This window comes from Vidua macroura, chromosome 20 (genome assembly GCF_024509145.1).
Source record: "Vidua macroura isolate BioBank_ID:100142 chromosome 20, ASM2450914v1, whole genome shotgun sequence".
NCBI classification, from domain to species: Eukaryota; Metazoa; Chordata; class Aves; order Passeriformes; family Viduidae; genus Vidua; species Vidua macroura.
The window spans coordinates 1,183,950-1,208,804 of NC_071590.1; the positions used below are offsets into that span (position 1 = coordinate 1,183,950).

Here is a 24,855-nt window from a genome sequence, read left to right on the forward strand (position 1 = left end):
GCAGGGCTTTGGATGCTCAGGAAGGTTAAAATGTGAACAGGGCCCGGGCAGTGGGGTTTGCCTGTAGTCACTGGGTGTCCTGCAGAGTGGCTGGCACAGGTGACAGCAGGGAGGACATCTGTGTGCATCTCATCTCCCTGGGCTCTCTGTCTCCTGGCTGCTGGAATGTTAAACCAGAAGGTGAGGCAGCCCAAGGAGCCAGGGGTGGGAAGGGCTCTGCTGGCTCCTGCACAAATCCAGCTTGGCTTCCTCCATCCCAGCCCCCATTCCCGGGGTCTGTGCCCTGTTCCTGCCCAGGGCCTGCTCCCACAGGGCTCAGGGGGCAGAGGCTCCTGGAGTTCAGGAGCTGCAGGTGCCTAACGGGGCTCTCTGCCCCTCAGGGTGTGCAGGGCTCAGCTGCTTGAGACCCCTCCTGCCAAGCCTTGGGCAAACAGAGGAGGAAAACCCGGCCCAGGTGAGCCCTGCTGTGCTCCAACCCTGCTGGTGCTCCCAGCCTGTCCCAGCACAGGGAGCTGCAAGTGCTGCTGCCTCCAGGCACGCTGTGACCCCAAGGGCAGTGTCCCATGGGCAGGGCTGGAATACCTGCACGTGTTTCTGCTGCTAATTAGCAAATGTCCCCAAGGGTTTGAGGACGTGTCCAGAGGCTCCCAAGGATGTCACAGTAAAGTGTTCCTTGGGGTCTATTTATTCATTCAGGTCAGAGACTCTGCTCTGACCCCTTTTAAAAGCAGCACTCGAGGAGAAATGGCCTCTCTCCTTTTCTCCCTGGATATCCCTGACCTCTCCAGGGCAGTGATTTCTCCTCAGCACATCAACCGTTATGCAAATGAGATTCCAAAGAGTTGATCAACCCTGCCAGGTATTAAGGTTGGGAACAGCCAGCCTGAGAGCAAATCCCAGAAAAAAACAAGAAAATGAAGTCTCTGTAACTGTTTTCAATTATCCAGTGCTGCTGGTTCTCCTGGCGTTTCAGGAAGAAACACGGAAATCTCTGAGTTGAGCTTGTTTACAGAGTACTTGTGGGTTTCAGGCCCAGCCAGCGTCAGATTTCTCTTGTATGTTCCCTTCAAATAAAGGCTGAAATAAAAATAAGGATGCTGTAATTTGTGCCACCCCAAGAGCTCAACACTGCTTCAGCAGGAAATGATCCATGGGGTTCCTGGAACAGCTTTACTGAATCTTTCAAGGAGCAGGAGCTTGCAGGGAAAGCAGCACAGCCAGACCCTGCTCTCCCTGGTAGGAGCTGGTGTCCGGGGAATTAGGAATGGTGAGGGGCTCCAGCATGGGCTGGAGCCAGGGAGTGCCCCAGAGCTTTGCAGCCTCACAGCTCCGGGGTTTGGCCCTTGGAAAAGGCCCAATCCCAGTGACTGCTGTGTGTGGGGTCACTGGGATCACTGCCACAAGCAGGGGGTGGGGTTAAACAGCTGGATGGATGGATGATGGATGGATGGATGGATGATGGATGGATGGATGGAGGGATGGATGATGGATGGATGGATGGATGATGGATGGAGGGATGGATGGCAGGATGGGTGGATGGAGGGATGGATGGACGATGGATGGATGGATGGATGGATGGATGGACAATGGATGGATGGATGGATGGATGGACAGACAGACACAGACCACCTTTGGCAGCAGTGCTGCAAGTTCCATGTGTCCAAGGCAGCTGGCATTCCCAGTGTCTGCAGGAGTGGAGCCATTGGCACAACAGTCCCTGCACCCTTTGTCACCACAGCCCATCCTGGCATTAGTGACAGCCAGCCTGGTGGCTCTGGACACCTCTGGTTGGGACAGGTCTCCCTTTGGGTCTGCTCACCCTCTCCCAGCAGCCTGGGATCCTCTTTGGATCCCCTCGAATCTGGGCCATTGTGTCTGAGGACACTTTTCCAAGGAAGCTGCTGGCCCTGGATGTTTGCAGGCGAAGTGGTGGGAGTGGATCTTGGTTGGAATCTTACACCACAATCCACCCCAGTTTATATAAAATTATTCCACTGTTGGGGTTGCCCTCATCTCTAATTCTCTTCTGCTAACTTCTGTGTGTTGGTGGCTCCAGTCCTCCCAGCTCCCAGGGAATTTTCTGTAGGAACCATCAGCCATTGCTTTAAAAAATAACCCTCACCAGATGTCCCAAAGCCTCCTTTAAAGACGAGGTCTGGCAGAAGTCAGATTTATTGGGAGCAATTAATTGTCCTGCTAAGAGCCCTCAATGTTTTGGCATTTCATTAATAAGATGTAATCAACCACCAGGCTATTTGGAGTGTGTTATTCTGTCAGATCCACTGTTAATTGTCATTATTTGATAGATTTCATGTTTGTAATTACTGGTGTGTGACGCAGGGTGTGCTCTGAATAATCCATTGTGTATTGTTTTGTGAACCAGGGTGCTGGGGGTGCCAGGAATCGCTGCTGCTCGTGTCTCCAGGGCTGATTTATGCCTGGCCAGGGGAGGGAACTGGACTGGAGGGAATGAACAGAAGCTCAGAAAAGTCCCCTCCGGCCAGGCTCAATGAGCAAACACTCAGCAGCTGTGAGCAGAGGAGAAAAGGGTTCAACAGAGCAGGGAAATGTGTTAGGGATGGGTTATGGGGGGTGGGGGTGACATTTCCTCCCTGCTTTGATGTGCTCCTCAGCTCAAAGCTCTGGGATATTTTTTTTCTTGCTGTCAACAAGGACCTTGTTCCCATCATTTAATTCTGAGTGATCTCGTGTTGTACTCAGGGAAAAAAAAAAAACAAAAACAAACAAACAAAAAAAAAGAGCTGAGTATTCCAGAGAAAGAGAATTGGGATCTTTTTGTGTGTGAGCAGCCAGGACTGTGGGGCTGGGCAGGGGTGGGTGATGCCCCAAAGCCTCTCTGGCACCCCTGAGCTGCCCTGGGTGCTCAGGTGAACCTGCTCCGCCTGGCTTTATCCATCCTGACTTCTGGAGAAGCTGATTTCTGGGCAGTGGGCCAGGAGGAGCCCCCTCTCCATGCTGCAGGGATCCCTGGTGGGCACAGGGTGCTCCTGGCTCCCCTTGCAGCACAAGCAGGATGGGCTGGGCAGGGAAATGGGGCTGCAGGTGGGCTGGAATGCTGTGGGACCTGGCAGCTCCAGCAGCTGCAGCAGCCTCCCTCCAGGGCGGCTCCCCCTGGCTTTTGGGGCCCAGAAGGAGCCCAGAGGCTCCAGTGTGGGAAACAATCTATCAACAGCCCCAGATTTTCACCCTTTACCTCCACCAACGTCTTCCAGCAAGGCACCAGGGCCTGGGGACAGGCTGGACATGTCCCTCCTGGCCAGGCAGGTGTGTCCCCCCTGGTCACACAGGACATGTCCCCCCTGGTCACACAGGCTGTGTCCCCCCTGGTCACACAGGACACGTCCCCCCATGTCACACAACAGTCCCTGTGTCCCTCCTGGGATGTTTGTTCCAGAGGCTGATCAGCTTTGCCATGTGTAGTGGTTTTGGTTTGTTAATTTGAGGTTTTGCTAATTTTGAGTTTTTTTTGGTTGATGTACTAATGAGTGTGGTGGGTTTAGTGTTGGCTAATCACTATTACTAGTGTATTTACTTTTTGTTGGTAGGTAGGATTAGGAAAAAGGTAAAGTAGGTTTAAAACTTTAAAAGGGTATAAAGAAAAATGTATTAGTAGTAACTAAAAGGAAGAGAAATAAAAGAGTAATAAGAATTAGAACAAAATGTTTAGAACACTTCTTACAATTTTTTATTGATAACGTAAAGAAATTTTAATTGATAATGTAAAGAAATAAAACCTAATGTAAAGAAATAAAACTTTTAATTAGTTTACTATTTTTAGAACAGTCTTTCTTTAGTTTACTTAGGGAGAGAAGTCTGCCTCAATTCCCAATGTGCAGGTTCCTTCAGCTTCCCTTCTGCCTGGAGATTTGAGAGGTTTTTGTAGCCTGTTTTGAAACCTGTAGCCTTGGTTTCCTCTCCTAAATCCTTGTCACCTGAAAGAGGCTTGTTTTGGGGACCTCTGTGTGATGGACACCGTGGCTGTCCCAGGTGTTCTGTCCCACAGGAGGGAATGGGAGGCTGGGCCTCCCTAGGGATAAAACTTTCATTCCCAAACTGATTTTTTCCATGTTTCCAGGTGAATTATTAGAGGGGAGCAGAGATTAAAGATTTTTGTTGCATTGCTGGCTTTCTTTTTTTTTACTTTATACCATCAACCCAGAGGCTTTCCAAACCTGGAAGATGGAAATTTTTTTACTAATCTTGGTTAAACACAACCGGGGGCAGCAGCAGTGACAGAAAGTGGAAGAGGGCAGCAAAAATCTGGGGATTTCTGTCTGCAGAAGGCGAGGATGAGTTTGGGAGCTGAGCGGAGCTTGGGTGAGGAGAACACTGGAGAGTCAGCACTGCTGGCTCTTTAGTGGGGCACTTTAAGCCTGTTTGCAGTGGAAAGGCTCTTTATCCCCTTGGGAGTGCTGCTCTTGCCCTGGGGACAGACACGGAGTTATCAGGTCCTCGCAGTCTTCTCCTCCCGGCGCTTCGAGCTGGGGATCAGCCCCAGCAACGGCCACGGTTCAAAAATAACAAACTGATTTCTCTGTCTGTGTTCTCACAGGGAGCTCCCAGACAGAAATGCTGGATTTTATACCTGACCTGGCACCCTCAGCTCTCCCCTTCTGCCGGAATTCAAAGCAGCAGCAGTTGTTTTGAGATGTGGTGTCTTTTCAAGTGCCCTTCCTCTGCTTTTTGATTTCGAATTTACTGCAGAAGGTGGGAAAAAAACCCAGCACAAAACCTTCTGAAGCTCCAAGTGCTTTGTAGCTCTTGAGGGTGGAAGTTTGTGGCTCCTGAGGTGCCGTACATTACATGAGGTTGTCACTCAGATCTTGTTTTCTGCCTTGCAGAGGATTTTTTTTTCTTCCCAGTTACATCTTTGAATGCTGAGAATGATCTGTTTGTAAAGACTTTTTTACCCAGCGATCACCATGAGGTGCTTTGTTGTTGGTATCCCAAGCCAGGTGTGCCAGGTCGGCATTTCCTGCCTGAATTAGAGGAACATTTTCTTAGGCTTAGAAATGATCAGATAGAGCCCAAATGGCATGAAGGTGTGCCGAGGGCACGTGGGGATGTGATGGGTCTGGACTGGGAACGGTCCCTGGAGGTGGGTTTGGATTTTACCTGGATCCCCAGCAGCAGATGTTCAGTGAATCTCACGTGTGTGGGTTCAAATCTCGTGTTTGCAGTCCATAAATCCTTGTGAAAGGTGCAATTTGTCGGGACTCGTTTGCTGAAAATATGTGTGGAAAAGCCGGGTCTAACCTCTGATAACCACCCAGGAAAGGGGGAGCCCTCCTGTGTCCCAGAAAAGCTCTCAGAGGGAGCTTTAGGGCTCACTGCCCTCTCAGCCCAGCCTGAGCAACTCTGGCTCCCCAACCCTGCCCAGAACGTTCAGCGCCCTGTGCAGTGCCCTCTGCTCTTGCTCCCGTTTATAAATATCCCAATGTGCCTCCCTGGAGTTTGGGCTCTGAGATCAATAAAGACTGGGATCAATCAGCAATCACAGACTTCCTGCAGGACTGGCCTCCCTGGGAGGATCTAGGATCTATTTTAGGGCCTTCTTTTGAAAGAACCAGACTTTATTTTTCCCCATGCCAAGGGTCCTTCCAAGGCCACTTCTCTTGGTTTGTAGTACAGAACGAGCCTGAGCCTGCTCTCAGCCCTGGCTCTCTTCACACCCCTGAGCTGAGCCTGATTAAACCAGAGCTGGGCAGTTGATATCTGCAGCTTCCCCTTCACACCTTGCTGAGCTCTGCATCCTCCCGAGCCAAGAGGAGCTCTTGGAGCCCTGCAGGCTCTGCCATGGGCAGCTCGGGCTCAGATTGCACTCGAGGTGCCAAGTTTGTGCACAAAGTAAATTAAAAAAAGAAGAAAAAAAATCTTTAAAGCTATCGTTAGCAGCAGGGAATGCAGGTGACAAGGGACAAAGTGACTCTTCCCAGCACACGGATTTTGTCTTCCCTGAACTGGGCTGGCTTCAAAGCAACCATGGGGATTTAGTCCAGCTCAGCCTCTCCCATGCCAGAGGTTAAGCTAGGCCTAACCATGACCCTCAGCTGTCACAGCCTCCTTAGAGAGAGAGGGAAGCGTGGACAGCACCATGGAAAAGGACCAGAAATAGCAATGGAGCCTCTTTGGGAGGCTGGTGGTGTCCCCTGGCTGGTGCCTCACGGTGATTTGTTAAAGAAATATGGATATTGATCTAGTACCAATACCCAACTGTGATGGACAAAAGCTCTCTAACAGTTTAAAGTTAGAAAGTGTATGTTCATTGCGACGCCGGGCAGCGTGCGGGATAGCTCCCAAATGCACACTGCACCTTCCAATGATTACAGAGTCCTTTTATCCACACAAGAATTGAATACCCAAAATACAAATACATATTCATCGTTTTGGTCCATCCCATTCCTCGCTTCGTATGCTAATCATTCCAATTATTAAGCATGCATAGTTTGTTCCTTGAAATGGGTCAGTGGTCCCTTTCATAGGGAGGGGTCCCAAAATGAGGAAGTAAATGAAGTCTTCCTCATTCTGACCTTTCTACCTTTTCAATGCAAATAGGAGAAATGAACCTTGGTAGAACTCCCATTCCCTGTCTTCAATGGGTTTCAGAACAGAGGAGGCCCACAATTGTCTTATGTTTCTAAAAGCTATTTGTCAGTTTCTATATTCCTTATTATAAACCCAGCTAACTAAACATTGTGTTGACAAGCAATCAATTATTAGTTAACTACTAACTCTTAACTTCATCAAGGCCTACTCATTTATTTTAATTAACTCTAGTAAGGCTTATCTCTAACTAAAATCTTAGCTCCTCCAAAATCTCTAAATCCCTTAAAGTTTATGTTTCAATGGAGGATCAGATATCCCAGGAGTTTCCCAGGTGACACCAGGGCTCTGTTTGCTCTGCTGTCCTTTGGATCCAGCTGGATCACACAGCCTCCCTCTGAGGACCATGGCAGTGCCTCAGTCCTGGGGAAAACGGGATCATTTCCTCCAAAGTCCCTGCTCTTCTTTGCTTTAGATGTTCAAACATTGCTGTGCCCAGGGAGAAGCATCTTTAACACTGTCACTTCATTTGATGAATTTTTAAAGGGTTTAAAAGTGACCTCAGGAACTTCCCAGCTCCTGTTCCAGTTTTCTGACTGCTCCCCGGATTTTCAATGTATTCCTGGATTCCTTTCAGCCCTGAGAAAGGGCTAAGAGAACAAAGCTTGTGCTGGTGCTCCACTCCTGTCCTTGGCCATCCATGGAGGGGTGCTTCCCATTCTTCCAGCTCAGACTCCCTCAGTCCAGCCTGTGGCAGAGCTGGAAATCTCCATTTTATCCTCATCCCACTTTTCCTCATTTCTGCCTGGTCTGTTTTAAACCACAGGGCTCAACATCTAGCTTGGGATGCTGCCAGGGTGCTCCCAGCCCCTGGGATCCAGCCCCTGAATTCCAGCTCCATGGGGAAGGCAAACACAGCATTCGGGCTGGGTGGGACACCCAGGCAGTGCCAAGGAGGTTGTGTGTTCCACGCCTGAGGCTGGAAAACCAGGATGGACTCCCCGCGATGGATTCCCAGGCATCCTTTGGGCTGCACATGGGAGAGAAGGGAACAAGGAACCTCTTCTGAAGTGGTGGCCACCCAGGGAGATCCAGGATCAACAGAAATTGATCCCAGTTCCATCTCAGAGATGGATCCTGGAACCTCGTGCTTAATGGTCATGTGCGGTTTTGTGGGCTCTGAGCCTTTTTGGGAAGAGCAGCACAGGGGCTGGTGAGGAACAGGAGCCACAGACATGTGAGCAATGTGGAGATGGCTTTTTTTAATCTAATGGAATATTGCCTATGAAAATCTAAATTCCATAAATGAGGTTGTGCTGAGAGGCAGGGGCGAGGCTGGCAGGGCATGATGGGGGTAGGACCTGCTGGAGCCCGGCACAGGGACTGGAACCTGCCAAGTCAGGCACTGCCAGGGGACCGTGGGGACAGTCCACAGAGCTGGTGAGGGGCTCTTTGAGTGTTGCAGTTTGCAAAGACAGGTGTCTGCTAAGGAAGGCAGGAGCCTCCCCTGAAATGGAAAATGTAAACCTCCTCCCTCTGAATTATTACAATTTTGAAATTAAGGGGCTCTCAGGCAAAGATATGAGAGTAGGAATAACAGTTCTTTGTTAGGAAAATTAAAAATACAAATGCAGTAGTACAAAAAAAAAAAGACAAACCCAAACCACTGCCAGAGTGAGAGCAGGCCCTGGCAGGCTGTGGGTCAGGGTGATGCCAGCAGTGCCATTCCATGGGGGCTCAGCCCTCCTGCAGTGCCAGCTGTGCTTCTGCTGGAGCAGGATCCTGGACAAGGCTGGAGTTTTCCTCTGAAGCTCCAGGGCTGCTGTGGATGGGCCTGGGCTCCCTCTGGGAATGCAGTGGGGAAGAAAGCTGCTCCTCTGGGAATGCAGTGGGCAAAGGCTGCTGTGCTGTTCCAAGGGCAGATTGGATCCAGGTAGGAATGCTTGGCTGCTCCCCTGGGCAGAGCCTCTCCCCATGGGATGCTGGAATTTTCTCAGCCGTGCAGGGACACTCAGTGGCCATGAAGAGAAGAGATCTCCTGGAGGGAGGATTGGTTGTGGGAGAGATAAAGAAAAGTGCCCAAAGAACAGCAGAGAACTGCCCCAGCTCTGACAGATGGTGATAGAACACACAGCCCCAGCTAAATATTCTGACCTTAGACATTGAGGTGCCATGGGGAGATCTCCACAAACTTGGTCAGGGGTTCTTTGAGGGATTTCTGGTTTAATGTCAGTGTTTCATGGTATTTTCATGATGTTATTCAAGGGGATTCCACTGCTCCCAAATCCCCACATTGTGTTTATTTGCAAGTTGCCTGGTGTCAGTGGGGCCGAGCAAAGCCCCAGCCCAGCTCCCTGCTCAGGGGCTCTTGGACAGCTCTGGAGAAGGGGCAGGAGCCCCAGTGCCACCCCGAGGAGGGGGCACAGTGCTCAGATGGAACATTTGGAGAGGTAAAACGCTGTCAGTGCCCTGGCCCCAGCCCCAGCCCCTGCTGCTGGTGGGTGCCAGGCATCACCACGGGGATGGAGCCAGCAGCACGCTCCACTGGTCTGAGTGTCCCAGGGGCTTGCTGGGCACTGGGAGCAGCGGCCACAGGGAAGCTGGAGGAGGTTTCTGTGTTCCTGACATGGACACTTGGGCCACATTCAAAGTGAGCCTGTCCCAGAATCCCAGAATGGCCTGGCTGGGAAGGACCCATCCAGTGCCACCCCTGCCATGGGCAGGGACATCTCCCACTGTCCCAGGCTGCTCTAACCTGGCCCTGAACATGTTCAGGGATGGGAATTCCAGCCTGGACCAGTCTGCCTGTGCCAGGACAGCCCTTTTACCCCAGACAGGCACCTACATTTTCCCATGAAGCTTTTATGGGTTCCACCCTCAAGGGCTTTCCCACCCTGGTGCTTGGGAGCTCTCTCCTCCTGCCCCTCCTGGGCCCCTTTTCGCTGTTTGCTCCCCCTTTGAGCCTTGGGTTTGGTTGTAGGTTCCTGTCTGAGGGTGCTGAGTGTTCCTGAGGCACAGCCACACATCCCTGGGGGCCTCTCAAACGGGAGCTGGGCTCATTTGGAGCATCCCGTGTTAGAGCTGAGAGGTGCTGGATTCCAGAGGCTCTGCAGGGTTTCTGCTGAATGATATTACAGCTTTAAAAAACCTAATATATCTGGGCAGCAGAACTGAATCCAGGATTTCTCACTCCAGGGTATCATGGCTCTCCTCCAGCACTAAAACACACCACAGGATCCAGGTAGGAGCTGATTTTCAGCTCTTCAGCCCTCAGGGGAGAGGCATTGTCATTTTTTTAAATGATTGTAGAAGCCAAGGCTGCAAAAGTGATTTCAGGAATGCTTTAAATCCATGGTTTGCTGCTATTCCATCTGTGGCTGAGCTCAGGGGGTGCAGGGCTGGAGTTTCCTTCACCCAGGGGCTGGGGCAAGGGGTGCCAGAGCCCAGCCCCATGGGGTCACCAAACACTGAGCCTGCACTGCAAGCTCAGCCCAGGGGGAGACTTAAACTTCAAGTGATTTGAAAATTCACTGTAATGGCTTTAGTGATTTTGGGGCTGTCCAAGAGTTGGACTCGATGACCCTGGTGGATCCCTTCCAGCTCTGTGCTTACCCTGAGGAGGTGATTGTCCAGAGAAAACAGGAACTGATCGCTGCCTGAATGCTTTGTGGCGGGACTGGGAACAAATGAAGGTGGTGCAAAGGGCTGGAAGTGTCTGTCCAGTGGCAGCAGAGCTGGCATTGCCTCTGAGTGTCCGTTGCCAGGTAAAATTCCCATTTTAGCGCCGAGCAGGTGTCAGAGGGAGCAACGTCTCAGAGTGAAACCCATGAATTGGCAAGGGCTGGGAAATTACAGATATGTTAATGAAACAGAACCCCTTGTTTACGTTTCTAATGTGCTGCTGGAGCAAACTGGCTCCCAAATAAAAATACTTAAAATTACGATTAGGATTTATTTACATAATTACTGCCAGAGAAATTCCTGGAGCGTGCTGAGCAGTGCAAGAGGAGCCTCCTGGCTCTCCCTCTGTGCTTGCTGTCTCCAGGTTGGTTTGCTCCTGGGGGGATCTTGTCAAAGCTGTTCCCAGCCCGGGGAGCAGGAAGGCTTTGGTTCCCAATGAATCCATCTGCATTGTCTGTATATTTGGGTTATTGGCTGAGGCACAGCCAGATCCTCCTGGTGCTGCTGGCTGGAGCAGCATTCCAGAGGTGGCACCTCCTCCTGAGGCACAGGACCTGCCAGCACCGAGGGCGGGCTCTGCCCCGTGCACTGGGAGCGCTGGTGGCTTTCAGAGGCACTCCCAGCCTGTCCTGGCCACCTCCAGCCCCAGGGAGTCCCAGCTCGGGGTGGCTCTGGGGACTCTGCTCATTTATTTCTGCTGGAAATGTGCAGCCCAAAGCACAATAGGCCTGGGATGAGCTTGTGCTGATTGAATCCAGCCCTGGGCATGACAAATCTTCCTCTTAATATTTCAATTGACTTTGGCAAACTCGCCTTCTCCTTGTGTCTCCTAAATCACAGAGTGAGTGTTGCTGACAGTAATTCCCACTCCTGTCTGGGCAGTGCCTGCCCTTCCCTGGGGCTGGGACCTGCAGGGTTTGCAAACACCTCCCTGCTCCAGCCTCCCATGGAGAGGGATTTCTCCTCAGCTGTCACACGTGGGAGATGGGAATGTTCTTTGTGGGGCCCTGCTCCAATGTGGATGTTCTCCTCTCAGTGGAGTCTGGAGCTGGGGCCCTGCAGTGACAAACACCTTGCTCAGGGTGGTTGGCTGGACCCTCCGAGGGGGCTGCATGCTCCAGGTGGGGTCTCAGGGGTGTCCAGACCCTTCCCTGCCTTTGGAAGTTGTGCTGCTGGGCAGCGCTGGGGACTGCCCCTGGATCCTGGCAGTGCCCAAGGCCAGGCTGGATGGGGCTTGGAGCAGCCTGGGACTGTGAAAAGTGTCCCTGCCCATGTAGGGGTGCTTCAGGATGGGCTTTAATGTCCTTTCCAAGCCAAACACTCCCCGATGCTGTAACCTGTTACCTGCAGGTCAGTGCAGAGCCCGGTGCTCTCTGTAAGTATTACAAGGCTGAAATCTGCAGGCTGAGCATTGGAAATCCTGTTTTCCTAAGGCTCTGCTGCTCTGGCTCCCCTCACTCCTCTCCAGCATGCAGAGGCAGCAGCTGCTTTGCTGTTTGTTCCTTCAGCTCCTGCCTCAGACCCCGGCTCCGAGCTCAGCCCACCCCTCTGACACCCACCTGCAGCCTGGGGTGCTGCTCCAGCCCCTCCTCCAGGCCAGGCTTTGCTCCATTCCCATGAAACAAAGGCAGATAACAACAATGACCCTCTCTTCTCCCGTTTTGGTGGCAGGGAGAAGATGCCATTCCACCATGTGACAGCTGGCTTGTTGTACAAGGGCAACTACCTGAACCGCTCGCTCTCGGCCGGCAGCGACAGCGAGCAGCTGGCCAACATCTCCGTGGAGGAGCTGGATGGTGAGTGCTGCCGGCGGCTCTGGGAGGGGGCAAGGCTCCCCTGCACCTTCTTCGTGCTGGAAGGGGGCAGGTGGGAAGTGGGATGGCTCAGCTGACCAGGGACACAGAGAACGCCCCTGACCAAAGTCGTGTTGGAAGCTATGGAGTGATTTTAGTCTTAGCTTTTGTCCCTCTGCAGCTTTTTGAAACATTAAGCCTGCATTTTATGGACAAAATGAGAAAATTTAGGGTCATACTGCCCCAAAGATGTCTTTAGCCTTCCCTGGGACCCTGCAGAGCTGAGTCTGTTCTTCCCACCAAGCCTCATTTGCTTTGAGGACTTCCCAAAGGGAGGTTCCTCTCCATGTCTCAGGGTAAGAAGTTGCATGGAGGTGGCTTGTGGCTTAAGAAGATGGAAAGAGCTTTAAAATTTCATTTTCCAGATCAGTGGTAGGGAGCACAGAGCAGCCTTAGTCTGGCACAGGCCATCAGGAAGGCTGTCCACATGTGCTGCCTGGAGGATCCCATCATTTTCCCTCTGGAAGCTGCTGTTGTTAATCCTCTCCGCCCTGGCCCAGGATGTGTGGCCAGGTAGAGGTTCAGGTCTCCATCTGGTTCAGGGGGGAAGCTCTCTTTTGTAGAGGATTTGTGGTTCACCAGGAGAATTTCTGAGTTAAATAATTAGAGTTAATGTTGTTGGGTATTGTGGAATGAGTTGGAGCTCTTGGTTTGCTCTCCAGTGCACACTTGGTACAAGCCATGGTCAGAATCAGGGGCCTCCATGGAGAACTTTTTGAGGGGAGGATCAAGGGAAGGGTGCAAAGTGGAACTGGTCCTTCTAGGACAGCCTGGAGGCATTTTGGAAAAACAGGAGGCCAACATTTCTGACCACCCGGCCCCTTTTCTTACGTACTTTGGTAAATCAAACCTTCATTTCCCAGCCTTTCCACCTCAGACCCCTTGGATTTGGGTTTGTGAGCTTTACATGAATTTAGCTCAGGTACCAACAGTGTTTTCCTCTTCCCAATGAGGGTGTGAGGACACAGCTCAGGTGAGAGACAACTTGAGAAACTACTTCAATGCAGCTTAGCTCAGACCCAGGAACCCCAGCACTGCCGAGGTCACATTCTGGGCTCTTCTCCTGGAGCTTGGCTTGAAGGTTTGAGTTCAGCTGAACTGAGCTGGCTCAAGTTGTCCTCACCCCAAAGATGCCAATGGCATGGCCAGGCACAGCTTTGCCTTGTCCCTGTGTGGGTTGTTGGGGCTGCTGAGCACACACGAGTGTGTGCACGAGGTGGGAGGAGGTCCTGCACTCACTCCAACCACAAACAAGGATTTTCTCTTATTCCAGCCCCCATTAAAGCACGGCTGCAGGAATTGCCTGTTAGATTTGCAGAGACCTGTCAGGAGCTGCTTCAAGTGGCCACGGGGCTGGAAGCCCTGGCAGGGCCAGGCAGGGCACGGGGGCTGCTCGTCCCTGCTTTGCATATGGAAACCGGGCTGGGTCAGGGAAGGGAACCGGGCTGTGCTGGGTGAGGGAAGGAAATCCAGCCTCAATCGCCCCCTTCCCCCGCTGTTCCGATTCCGTGCGGATCCGGGAGCCCTCGGGCGTGGCTCTGTCCGCGGGAGCTGCGGAAGGAGCTGGAGCCCAGCCCCGCCTGCCCCGGGAGAATCCGCGCTCCAGAACTGCGGCTGGCCGCCGTTAATTAAGGGCAAATGAGGGAAATGAGGTGTGGAGGAGCCGCCTCTGGAGAAGGAGCAGCCGAGTGCTGGTAGCTGGAGTCCCACGGAGGTGGCCGTGCCGGGGAGCGCAGGGGGATGGTTTTCTCCTCTCACGCCGGGTGGCTGGGCACAGCTCTTCACCTCAGCATCCATTTATTCCCCGCTTTTCCTGGCAGCCTGTGCTCTCCACCCCTCTTTGTGCTTTTGCCGTGAGGATGTCCCCAGCTCTGGGACAGCACTCCGAGCTGCACCTCAGGTCATCTTCTTCGACCTGCAAGCACAGGAGTGGCACCAAATCGTTTCATGTCTGAAAAGCCAGGGCAGCAGCAGAAGCTGGAGATGCTTTTCCATGTGCCAGCACTGTTCAGCCTCTGGAATTTATATTTAAAATGAACTCAGCAGTCTCCATCTCCCCATGTTTTGTCTCTAATACCAGATCAGTGCCTGACTGTGCTGGTAATTGGGGAAGGTTCACTGCCCAAACCCCAAACAGAATTAGTCTTTCTGCCTTTAAGCATAAACTGTCTGAGGATGAGTAACAAAATGTTCTTCCTTGAGAAGTTAATGTCAGGCTATTGGAGCTCTGTGGATGGATCAAGCTGTGAGAGCTCGATGCCAATAACAGATTTGCATTTCATCTTCCAGGCTGGGGAAGAGATGCCAAAAATTCTCCTTGGTTTCTTTTTCAATGAGATTTTGGTCCTGAGGGAGTTCCAGCCTATTGAGAAATTCCAGTCACACAGATTAAATTATGATAGGTTTGGAGCTGGAGGAGTCACTGGGAATTTTCTGTAACGTTCCTCTGCACTCAAGGCTCCAACAAGTGCCTGATCTGTTGGGTTCTTTCCAGCAGATTTCTTTTTTTTTCTGTGTCTGGCACTGCGTGTGTCAGCACTGTTCACTTGGGAAGTGTTTCTGGGATGCTGCAGGGGGACAATGCTGCAGCCTGACCCCACTCCCAGCTCACCCTACAGGAAATACCCAGGAGTTCTCCCTGTTGCAGCTGCGGGTAGGGGCTGGAGGAGAATAGGGAGGTAGGAGATGGAAAATAGCTCTGATTTCAAGTACTGTAAGGGGGAAGAGCCCAGGGCTTGGGGTGAACGCCCAAAGTACTGCTCTGCCTCTTCTCTGAGAGGTTATTTTCCAGATGAATATTCAGAATCTCAGAATCCTGGAATCGTTTGGGTTGGAGGGACATAAACCCCATCCAGTGCCACCCCTGCCAGGGCAGGGACACCTCCCACTGTCCCAGGCTGCTCCAAGCCCTGTCCAGCCTGGCCTTGGGCACTACCAGGGATCCAGGGGCAGCCACAGCTGCTCTGGGCACCCTGTGCCAGGGCCTGCCCACCCTCACAGGGAACAATTCCATCCCAATCTCCCATCCATCCCTGCCCTCTGACAGTGGGAGCCATTTCCTGCGTCCTGTCCCTCCATCCCTTGTCCCCAGTCCCTCTCCAGCTCTCCTGGATTCCCTTCAGGCCCTGGAAGTGGCTCTGAGCTCTCTCCAAGTGAACAATCTCTAATTTCTCAGCCTGTCTCCATAGGGGAGGCGCTCCAGTCCCTTTATCAACTTCACAGCCTCCTCTGGCCTTGCTCCAACAATTCCCTGTCCTCCCCATGCTGGGGACACCAGAACTGTGTCCATTTTCCCAGGTGAGGCTTCAGGAGGGCACAGGAAGTTTTCCCTGGAAATCTTTCCCAACCTGCAGCAGCCATCTGCGGTCCCCAGCTCCACTCTGGTTGTTGGCACGCTGCCGGCAGCAGGGGGAGGCTGGGGAGAGAGGTCACTCTGCTCCTGGGGGCCCATTCCCAGCAGCAGGTTTGCTATTTGTGGGGCTGGATAGTGTGAGGGTGTTTGGGAGCTGTCACTGAGGGAATTAACTAAATCAGTAGATCCTTAACTGTGTAACTCTGGGTAAATAACAGAGCTGGAAGTGGCAGAGCCAAGGGGTTCAAGGGCTGGCGGGGCTGCAGCCCCAGGAGCAGGGCTGGGGACACTCTGGGGACACTCTGGGGTCACACACCCCGGGTAAAATGGCCCAACATCACAAACACAGCTGTGCCATCCTAACCCTGCCTCTGAAAGCCAGCCCAGGTCTGGAAGTGGCACCATGACCGGGTTCTGAGGCACTGGGAACATGGAGAGGTCTGGGGTGGATGTTACTGCCATGTGGTTGGAGGTTTCTAGGCATGAAGTGATAAATTCAGGCTGGGAGGGGCTTTTTTACACAGATTTTCTGGCTCTTGTTGGTTGACAGAAAATCATGGCACAGTTTGTGCAGCCTCTGAGCTCTCCATGTCCCTTTCAAGGCAGCTCCTGTCCTCACGTTCTGAACCATCAGGAGTATTTTTAATAAAAATGCTGGATGGAAATAATCATGTCAAGCTTGAGTCATCCACCTCCACAGGCACTATCTAAAGGGTATTGTCAGGAGGGAAAAACATTTCCAGAGTGGGAATGTGACAAATCTCACCTGAAGGGAGGCACATGCATGATAAGCAGGCTTGGGGGAGATGCAAGTAGGGCCTTATAGAGAAACCCAAATGTGAACCATGGCATTTGCCCAGGCAGACATCCCAACAAATCCTAACCTGAGCCAGGTTCCTGTGGAATCAGCAGGAGGAAATGTTGCTGCAGGGCAGTGCTGGCATCTGGTGCCTCACCCATGGAACTCGTGCCTCAGCTGGGGCTGGGGTGTCCATAGGGCTTTTTCTAGACTGGGGGAGATTTTTGGGCTTCGTACAGAATTCACAGAATCACTGGGTTGGAAGAGACTTTCAAGATCATTGAGTCCAATCCAGCCCCAACACCTGAACTAAACCCTGGCACCCAGTGCCACATCCAGGCTTTGTTAAACACACCCAGGGATGGTGACTCCACCACCTCCCCGGGCAGCTATTCCAGAACTTTATCACTCTTTCTGTGAAAATCTTTCCCTAATATCCAACCTCTATTTCCCTTGGTGCAGCTTGAGACTGTGTCCTCTGGTTCTGTCAGTGCTGCTTGGAGAAAGAGCCCAACCCCAGCTGAGCACAGCCACCTTTCAGGAGCTGTAGAGTGATAAGGTCACAGTACAGCCCCTAAGGTTGAGCTCCAGGGTGGCAGTGCCTGGTTGTGCCTGGTTGAACCAGAGGTGTGAGTAGAGCAGGCCAGGAAAAGGGGCTGCAGGAGCTTGGGATGCAGGGGAACACAGGACAGGAATGTGGGGACTTCCCTCACCAGGAGGCTTTTCCATCCTTGTGGATTACAAACCACAGCAGGTGCCTGATTTCTGCTTTTTCTTCCCAGCACCTCCCCTCTGTCAGCAGCTCTCAGCTGCTCTCTCTTCCCTGGGTGGAGAAGACATCCCTGAGCAGCTCCTGAGTCACTGGAAGCAGCTCCTGAGGGAATTTAAGGGTCCTGGCTCAGTGCTGCTCCACACGGAGTGGGATGAGCAGCTGTCTCCTGCTGGCCAATAACACAGGCAGAGCCAAGGGGTTCAAGGGCTGGCGGGGCTGCAGCCCCAGGAGCAGGGCTGGGGACACTCTGGGGTCACTCTGGGGACACTCTGGGGTCACACACCCCGGGTAAAATGGCCCAACATCACAAACACAGCTGTGCCATCCTAACCGTGCCTCTGAAAGCCAGCCCAGGTCAGGCTGTGCACCCTCCTCTGGTGACACTCTGTGACAATCCTCAGGTGTTGAGAGTCCTGGCAAGGAGGGGCTGTGTCCTGCAGGGCCCTGTCACCAGCCAGGCTCCTTTGGGGCTGTAATTTAACAAACCCTGTGAGCCAGGAGACTGGGGCTGGTCCAGAGCTGTGTCTGTGCTATGTGTTACCAGGAGGGCTCGGTGAGGTTCCCTGGCTGCAGGCAGAGCTGCTGTGCCACAGCTCCTGTCCCTCTCCAGAGGCTGAGTTCTCCCTGGCACTTGAATCCTGCAGGTGGGCATGGCACAGGAGGGAAAGGGGAAAGGACAGGGACAGTCCCTCCAGCCTCCCCAGCTGGGATTATCTGATTATCTTTGGTGTTCCAGGTGGGATCCAGGGAACAGGAGCAGGAATGTGCTCCAGGAGAGAGACCCAGGGGAGACAGGCATTAGTCAAGGCTGAGTCATGGAGCAGCAACAGGCTGAGCCTGCTGGGCTCCAGGGAGAAGAAAACACCTGGGAAAGGGAAGGGAAAGGGAAAGGGAAAGGGAAAGGGAAAGGGAAAGGGAAAGGGAAAGGGAAAGGGAAAGGGAAAGGGAAATTCTCCTGGGATAGGAGATGCTCTGGACATGGATCCCTGCACAGCTCCCCAAGTTCATGCTCAGTGCAAGCCCTGCAAGCATTAATGCAGTGCCTGGGACTGGATAAAGCACATTTGCTGTTTCCCAGAGCTCTTCCAAGGGAGGTTCATCCCCAGTGTTGCAGCTGTGAGTGGCCACGGCTGGAAATGGAATTATTCTGTCTGCTATTGAGCTGTGATGGGGTTTCGTGTCCCTGAATATCAAACTGTGCCAGCACCATGCCCAGGCTGCTGGGGACAGGAGCAGCTCTGTCTCTCCCTTCTGCTGAGCTTCTTCTGCCAATTTTCCAGCTATAGCTTGGAATTCCAGAGTGGATTTCCTTAAGACTTGGGAGTTCCAGGTATGGAGCAGCCTCCCTAAAGAAATGATAAAATCTGGTGTAGCGTTAATGTTCTGAGGATCACAGAATCCCAGAAGGGTTTGGAGGAAAAGGAAAGGAGTGGAAGGGACCTTGCAGCCCATCCAGTGCCACCCCTGCCAGGGCAGGGACACCTCCCACTGTCCCAGGCTGCTCCAACCCCCAATGTCCAGGCCTTGGGCACTGCCAGGGATCCAGGGGCAGCCACAGCTGCTCTGGGCACCCTGTGCCAGGGCCTCACTGCCCTCCCAGTGAATTCTGCAGGAATTCTTGGGTTGCAGGTTCCCATTTGCTCCAGAGAGTTTCTGGATGGGGATGGGGCGTGTCCCTGTCCCTGGAGCCGTGACAGCTCAACCCTGAGGAGGCTGCAGGGATCCCCCAAGGCAGAGGTTTGTGTGCCATTCCCTGTGCTCTGTCCCAGCAGGAGTGTCCAGGTGCCAGCATTCCTGGGAGCACTGGCTGAGGGGAGGCCCCTGCCCAGCACAGTTCCATTCTGCTGAGCTCCCTTTGAGAATCCTTCCCTGTGGCAGCAGGGTCCTGTGTGCCACAGACACTCTTCCAGCATCACCAGCCTTCCCCCCTCAGCCTCCAGGAAAGCTCCTTTTGCCTGGAATTGGCGTCACTTCCCTCCCCAGGCAGGCAGGGCAGTGTGTGCACCCCCAAAGGGTGGGAGCACAGGAGGTCTGCAGAGGAATCCCAGGTTCTGGGGTTTGAGCTGCTGCCTTGCCCCGGGCACCACTGGAGCTGGGGGATGAACTCTGAGATCCTCCAGCACTGGAGCTTCTCAGCAAGAGGGTGGCAGAAAGCTTTGGGTGGGAGGAAGCTCCAGAACAAGAAGCATTTCCATTCTTCTTTACATCCCAAGCCCTGCACAAGGAGCCTGGACTTTGGCAGGTTGATTTTCCAGGGGGACAAACCCAGCCTTGGGAAGGGCTCAGGGGCTCTGCTCCCCCTGTCCCACACCCCCTGCCAAGGGGGAATGTGTCACCTGGACTCCCTGCCCCCAAAATGCAGGAACAGGCATCAGCAGCATTTCCAAGGAAAGAGTCCTTGCAGCAAGAGAGCACAAATAAAATGGGATTGGCTGCCAACAAATTAAAATGACAGGGACACCATCTGGACAACAATTAAAGGGATGGTTTGAGCTCCAGCTATGTTGACACAGTTTGGGAACAGGCTGGTGAGACAGGGAGTTACTGGGGGGGATATTCAGATATCCTTGGGCAGGGCTGGAGGACTCCTGGATTCCTGTAGTGGAGATGGAGCCTGTTTGAGCTGGAAAAAGATGGATTTGGGGAGAGGGATCCAAACCATGCCTGGGTGCAGCTCCTTTTGGATCTTTCACCAGAGGTGCTGCTGAGGCTTTGGTGCTCCCTGGCATTCCAGGGATCCTGCCAGGCTGATGCTCCTGTGGCTGGGAATTTGCTGCCTGTGTCCCCTCCAGCCACAGGAATGGAGCAAATCCACACCAGGAGCTAAACCTGCCATAAAATGCATTTCAATCTGGCTGTGACACGTTTGTCCAATTTTTTAATAGGGATTTTTAATTTTTGATGCAAGCTCCTAGGCTGGATCATTAATTTTACAAGTTCTTCAATCCCTGGTGTTAAACCTGGGTTTAGCAAGTCCCTGCTATTCCAGGCAGTGGCAGTGCCTGGGACAGGGTTCCTGCAGCCCAGAGCTGTGAGATTGTGAGATTCCCTGGACATTCCCTGGACATTCCCTGGACATTCCCTGGAGACTGAATGCCTCTGTGTCCCCCATTTTCCAGGAGAGGAGGAGCTGTGGATTCAGGGAGGTGTTGCTGTGCTGTGCATACCAGCCAGGTCCCAAACACATCATTCCCTGCTGGCCCAGCTCCCAGGGATCCTTTGGGATGGGGTCAGTCTGTCCAGAGCATCTTTCCCTGGCAAAAGGAGGGATCAGTTCCTGCCTGAGGCTTTTGGGGCTGGGCAGGGCTGGCAGTGCCACAGGAACAGACTTTGGACATCCCTCCCACCCCATAAAGGGCCTCTCCTTAGGATCAGGTGGGAATTGTCCCAGCCATCCAGCTCCTTCCCCAGCCACAGGAGTGAGGCTCTGGAGAGATCTCAGTGCTGCAGAAGCCACAGCAGCTCTGGGGACTCAAGCAGTTGGTCCCCAGCTGAAAATCCCTCTGAAAAGCCATTTCTTCCCATTTCACTGCACAGGCTGAGGCACAAACCTGGCCTTTTCCCTGGATTTAAGCTGCCTTAGGCATCCCTTGGTGGCACTGAGTGCTGAGCTAATGGTTCACTCTTTATTTCAGTTCCTGGGGCCTCTCTCAGTGCTGGGCTCAGGAGCTCAGGGAGGTGGCACAAGGGCTGGCCAAGCTGCCAGTGGAGGAGCTGGGCCAGGGATGGCTCTCGTGGATCCCAGCAGGGCAGCCCTGGGTGCAGAGCCCAGAGCAGGATGGACACGAGGGGCCCGTGGGGCTGCCAGGGCCCTGCCCACTCAGACCGGGTCTTGGAGTTGGCCTTTGCAGATCCACCTTGTAATTACCCTGAATTCAGAATCCTGCAGGGTCTGGAGATGGTCCTGGTGCTCTGCCTGCCAGGCTGGTGGGGCAGTGCAGTGCCAGGTGTCCCTGGGGCTGTGGGGACAGGGATTTCAGCCAGGAGGTGACATTCACTTCAGCACACCAGCTGTAATCAAGCTCAGCCCAGCAGAATCGATGCCTTGGCTCTGAGAGCAGCCTCCTCTCCAAGGCACAAAGCCCTGCAAAACCCCACTGAGTCTGTACAGGGGAGCTTTCAGAAATAGGTTTCCCCCCTAAATAAGGGGTTTAGGGGTTAGGTACACTGCAGAAGCAGGACAGATCTCTGTTCACAGTCCTTCACTGGGATGTTTTGGCTGTCACTGATGTCTCTGCCTCAGTTCACTGGGATTTGGGAAGGGGGAGAAGCTACCACAGCCTTGGGAGCTGCCAGAGCCTCCTCTGTGGCTCCTGCTCCCCACAAGCAGAGGCTTTGCCTGGACTCCCCAGTGCCCATGTCCCTGTGGTCCCTGCTGGTGACACGGGGGATGGCACAAGGTCCTGGCACAGTGCTGCCGTGGCAGTGGCAGGGACAGAAACCCAGTGGCTGAGAGGGTCTCACCTGCTGCCTTTGCTGGGCTTTTTCCACATGCCACTGGAGCAGAGCCTTTGGAATCATCACCAGACGACCAGGCCGGTGCTCCTGGTCTGGGGTGGGGACACAGCCCCTGGCACTGTCAGGATCCAGCCCTGCTGCTCCAGGGAACATCCATCACCCCCAGGGCTCTGCTGGGACACTGCAGTCCTGTCCCCGTGTCCCTGTGGGCCACAAAGTGCCTTTCCTGTCCTAAGGCCAGGGCCAGGCCCTGGCACAGTGAGCAGGGTGTGCAGCCAGCAGAGGGATGTCAGCAGTATCGGGAATTAAACCTGGTTGTCCTTTCCCTCTGGCTGGAATTCTCTGTTTGCCACTTTCCCTTGCCCAGACGTGGCTCCTGAGACATCACAGCCTCAGCTCAGATGAGAAGAGGTGCCAAGGCTGGGTTCATTAGCTGGGTTGTGCCAGGATGCTCCCTCAGGATCTGCACTGCATGTTCCCAAAGGTCAGAGCTGGGGCAAGCAGGAGAGGAACGGGGGGGGGGGCTGTGCCCCACTGGGATGGGGCAGGAGGGGTGGGAGGGAGCAGAGGACAAAGAGTTTGGAGCTGGGGAGGAGCTGAGAGGAGCAGCTGCCTCCAGCCTTGGATTTGCTGTTCCCAGAGCTGAAGAGCCAAAGGCACGTGCAGCCGTGTCCAGCTGTCCCTGGACCCCACAGCCTGCAGACAGACAGGTCCAGAGCACCTGGGGATGGAGCAGGAGCCCAGCAGGTTCCAGCTCTGCTTTTGGTGACATCAAAGTGGATCTGCACGAGCCCTTGGAAGTCTGGCCTTGGACACCCATCCATGGGGTGCCCCTCTGCCAGGGACTGTGGTGCTGCCAGGGCTGTGCAGGGCTGCAGGGACCCCAGCCAGGGCTGTGAGGGACAAGGATGCTCTGGGAACAGCGAGGATGAACAGGAGAGCTCAGCCCCCTTTGCTTCCTGATCCAGCCCTGGGTACCAGAAGTGCCCGGGGGCACAGGGAGTGTTCGGGCACACAGGGAATGTCCAGGGGCACAGGGAATGTTCAGGGGCACAGGGAATGCCCAGGGGCACAGGGAGTGTCCAGGGGCACAAGGAATGTTCAGGGGCACAGGTAGAGCAGCAGAGCTCCTGGGGCCAGGCAGGAGCTGCAGTTTTGGAATGCTCTGGGAGCCCTCAATGCCAGCACAGCCACTGCGGGGTGAGAGCACTGCAGCTCCTAGGGCTGGTGCCAGCCTGGCTCAGGTTGTTCATTCTCCAAATGAAATGAGCTAAAGCTGAGCCGTGGTTTTGGCAGGCTGAGCTCAGCCCAAGGGCAACCTGGGCCTTGCTCCAGGTGGGGTTTGGAGCATGAGCCGAGCCAGGACCTTTTTGTCTGCCTTGAACCTCCTGTTCACCTCTCTCTGAAGGGCTCTTGTGGCCTGGACCCAGCTGAGAGGGACAAAAGGGAGGGACAGTGGCAGTGCTGGGGCAGCAGCAGGACCCACATGACATCACATGAAGCAACACTCAGAATGACAGGACAGGAGATCCTGGAGCTCAGTGCCCAGGTCTGCAGTCCTGGCACATTCACCAGTGGGGAAAGCAGCTGGGATCCAAATCTGGCTGGAACTGGGATGGGCTGGACAAGCAGGGAGCTGCTCAAGGGTCACAGACAGCAAGAGCCAAGGAAGAGCAAGAAAAAGAACTGCCAGAAACATTGACATTTGGAATTTTCATTCTTTAGTAGTGCAGAACAGCACAAAGGCTTTCTTAAAATGTCTCCTTTATTTTGATAACAATTCTGGGGGGGAAAAAAAGAACAAAAGAAAGAAAACCCCCAAGCTTTGGTAGTGAATTATATTTGTTCCTCATGGTCCTGAATGCACATCATTAAGATGTCATTTAGGAAAAGTCCCTCTAAATAAGCCATTAGAACACAAGCCTATTAGAAACATCTGGGTTGAGGCAGTATTTTGTGTTTTAGAATTATTCTTTTGGGCAATTTCTTTTTAATTTGTGAGGAAACACAAATCTAATTATTTTCTTTTCAAGGAAATCTAATCCAGAGTGTGAGATTGTGTGAACAGCTCTGGGCAGGGAGGGGCAGGGACGGGCTCTGGAGCCGATGGGAGTTGCTCCTACATCCCGGAGGTACAAAAGACTTGGAGCAGTTTTGTGCTCAGCAACTCCTCACGTTTGCACACGAGGAGGGGATTGTGCTGTCGGGGACACAGCAAATTCTGCCTTTGAAACGGGGAGCTGCCTTTGCCAGCGTGTCCGGGGGATGCAATGCCCAGCACCAGTGCTCTGTGGAGCTTGCCACTGCTTTGTAAATTTGGTCCCAGTGCTGCAGGAGGGAAGATGAGAAAATAGAGAGAGTTCGATGTTCTGGCCTGCTTTGCTCCTGGGGGAAGTGGAAGTGAGACGGGCTGAGGTTCCCTCTCTGAAGCACAGGAGTAACAACGTCCCTGATTGTACAAATCTGTTTCCCAGGGACTGCAGGGAGAGTTAACAGCCCCAGGACAGGCACTGCCTCCCAGTGCACCTCTGCAAGTAGGGGATTCTGCAGATTATTGCAGTTTAAAAATAAATGGATGCCCCTACTTTTTTCTATTTTTTTTTAATCTGAGCCAAATCAGCACATTTGAATTTTTGCATTTTTCTGCCATGAATCGGAAGCTATGGAAGAAAAAAGAATTCTTATTCTGTTCCAAAACAAAGTGTTTCATTTTGAGTCTGAACTTTTTCACTCAGTTCTGCCCTGAAGGTGTGGCAAACATGCAGATTTTGGCTGGCCAGGTCCCAGCTTCCACAGAAAGAGCAAATCCAAGCATTTCCTCGCAGCCCGGACACGGGGCGGGACTGGGAGCTGATGAGGTGTCTGGAGAGGCCGGGTCTGCTTTGGGGAAAGCTCTGCTGGACTCACATTGCCTCGGGACGGTTCTTTTCCAGCCAAGCAAAGGGCACAGGAGCAGGGCCAGGGATGTGCAGGGATCCCTCCCATCCTGGCGGAGGAGCTCCAGGTGTGGGGTCACACCCGAGGCACCCCTGTGCCCTCAGGACCCTGCCCAAGTGCTTTCATTGCTCCCAGGAGCTGAGCCCGGGGTCTGGCCAAGGCCAAGAATGGCCATTCCAGCCCAGCAGTGAAAGTACCCAGGGTTTGGCTTGGCTGGGTGCAGGAGGGACCCTTCCCACACCTTCTGGGAAGGGGCTGAGGGAGCTGATGGCTTCTTCAGGGTTCATTCCAGTTCGTTTCTGCACAGCCTTCCTTTGCTGGATTCCCCGTCCTCCCTTTTGTCTGGCTCTCATTTTTCACAAGAAGAGGCTGGAAAGTATGAGCTGAGGAAATGGCAGCAAAGCAAATCGAGAGTCTGGTAAAATCCAGGGCTCTGGAG

The 24,855-nt window shown here is 53.3% G+C and overlaps 1 protein-coding gene across 2 annotated transcripts in view; it reads left to right on the forward strand.

The window, feature by feature from the left end:
- The window catches only part of CALN1 (calneuron 1), a 147,748-nt gene that overhangs the window by 30,777 nt on the left and 92,116 nt on the right, over positions 1-24,855 (forward strand). The window contains exon 3 of one of the 2 annotated variants that reach the window (XM_053995674.1): positions 11,921-12,041. In XM_053995674.1, coding sequence (XP_053851649.1) covers positions 11,921-12,041 — 121 coding nt within the window. Of the gene's footprint in view, positions 1-11,916; positions 12,042-24,855 lie in introns of both variants that reach the window. The other variant, XM_053995675.1, reaches the window with a different exon arrangement.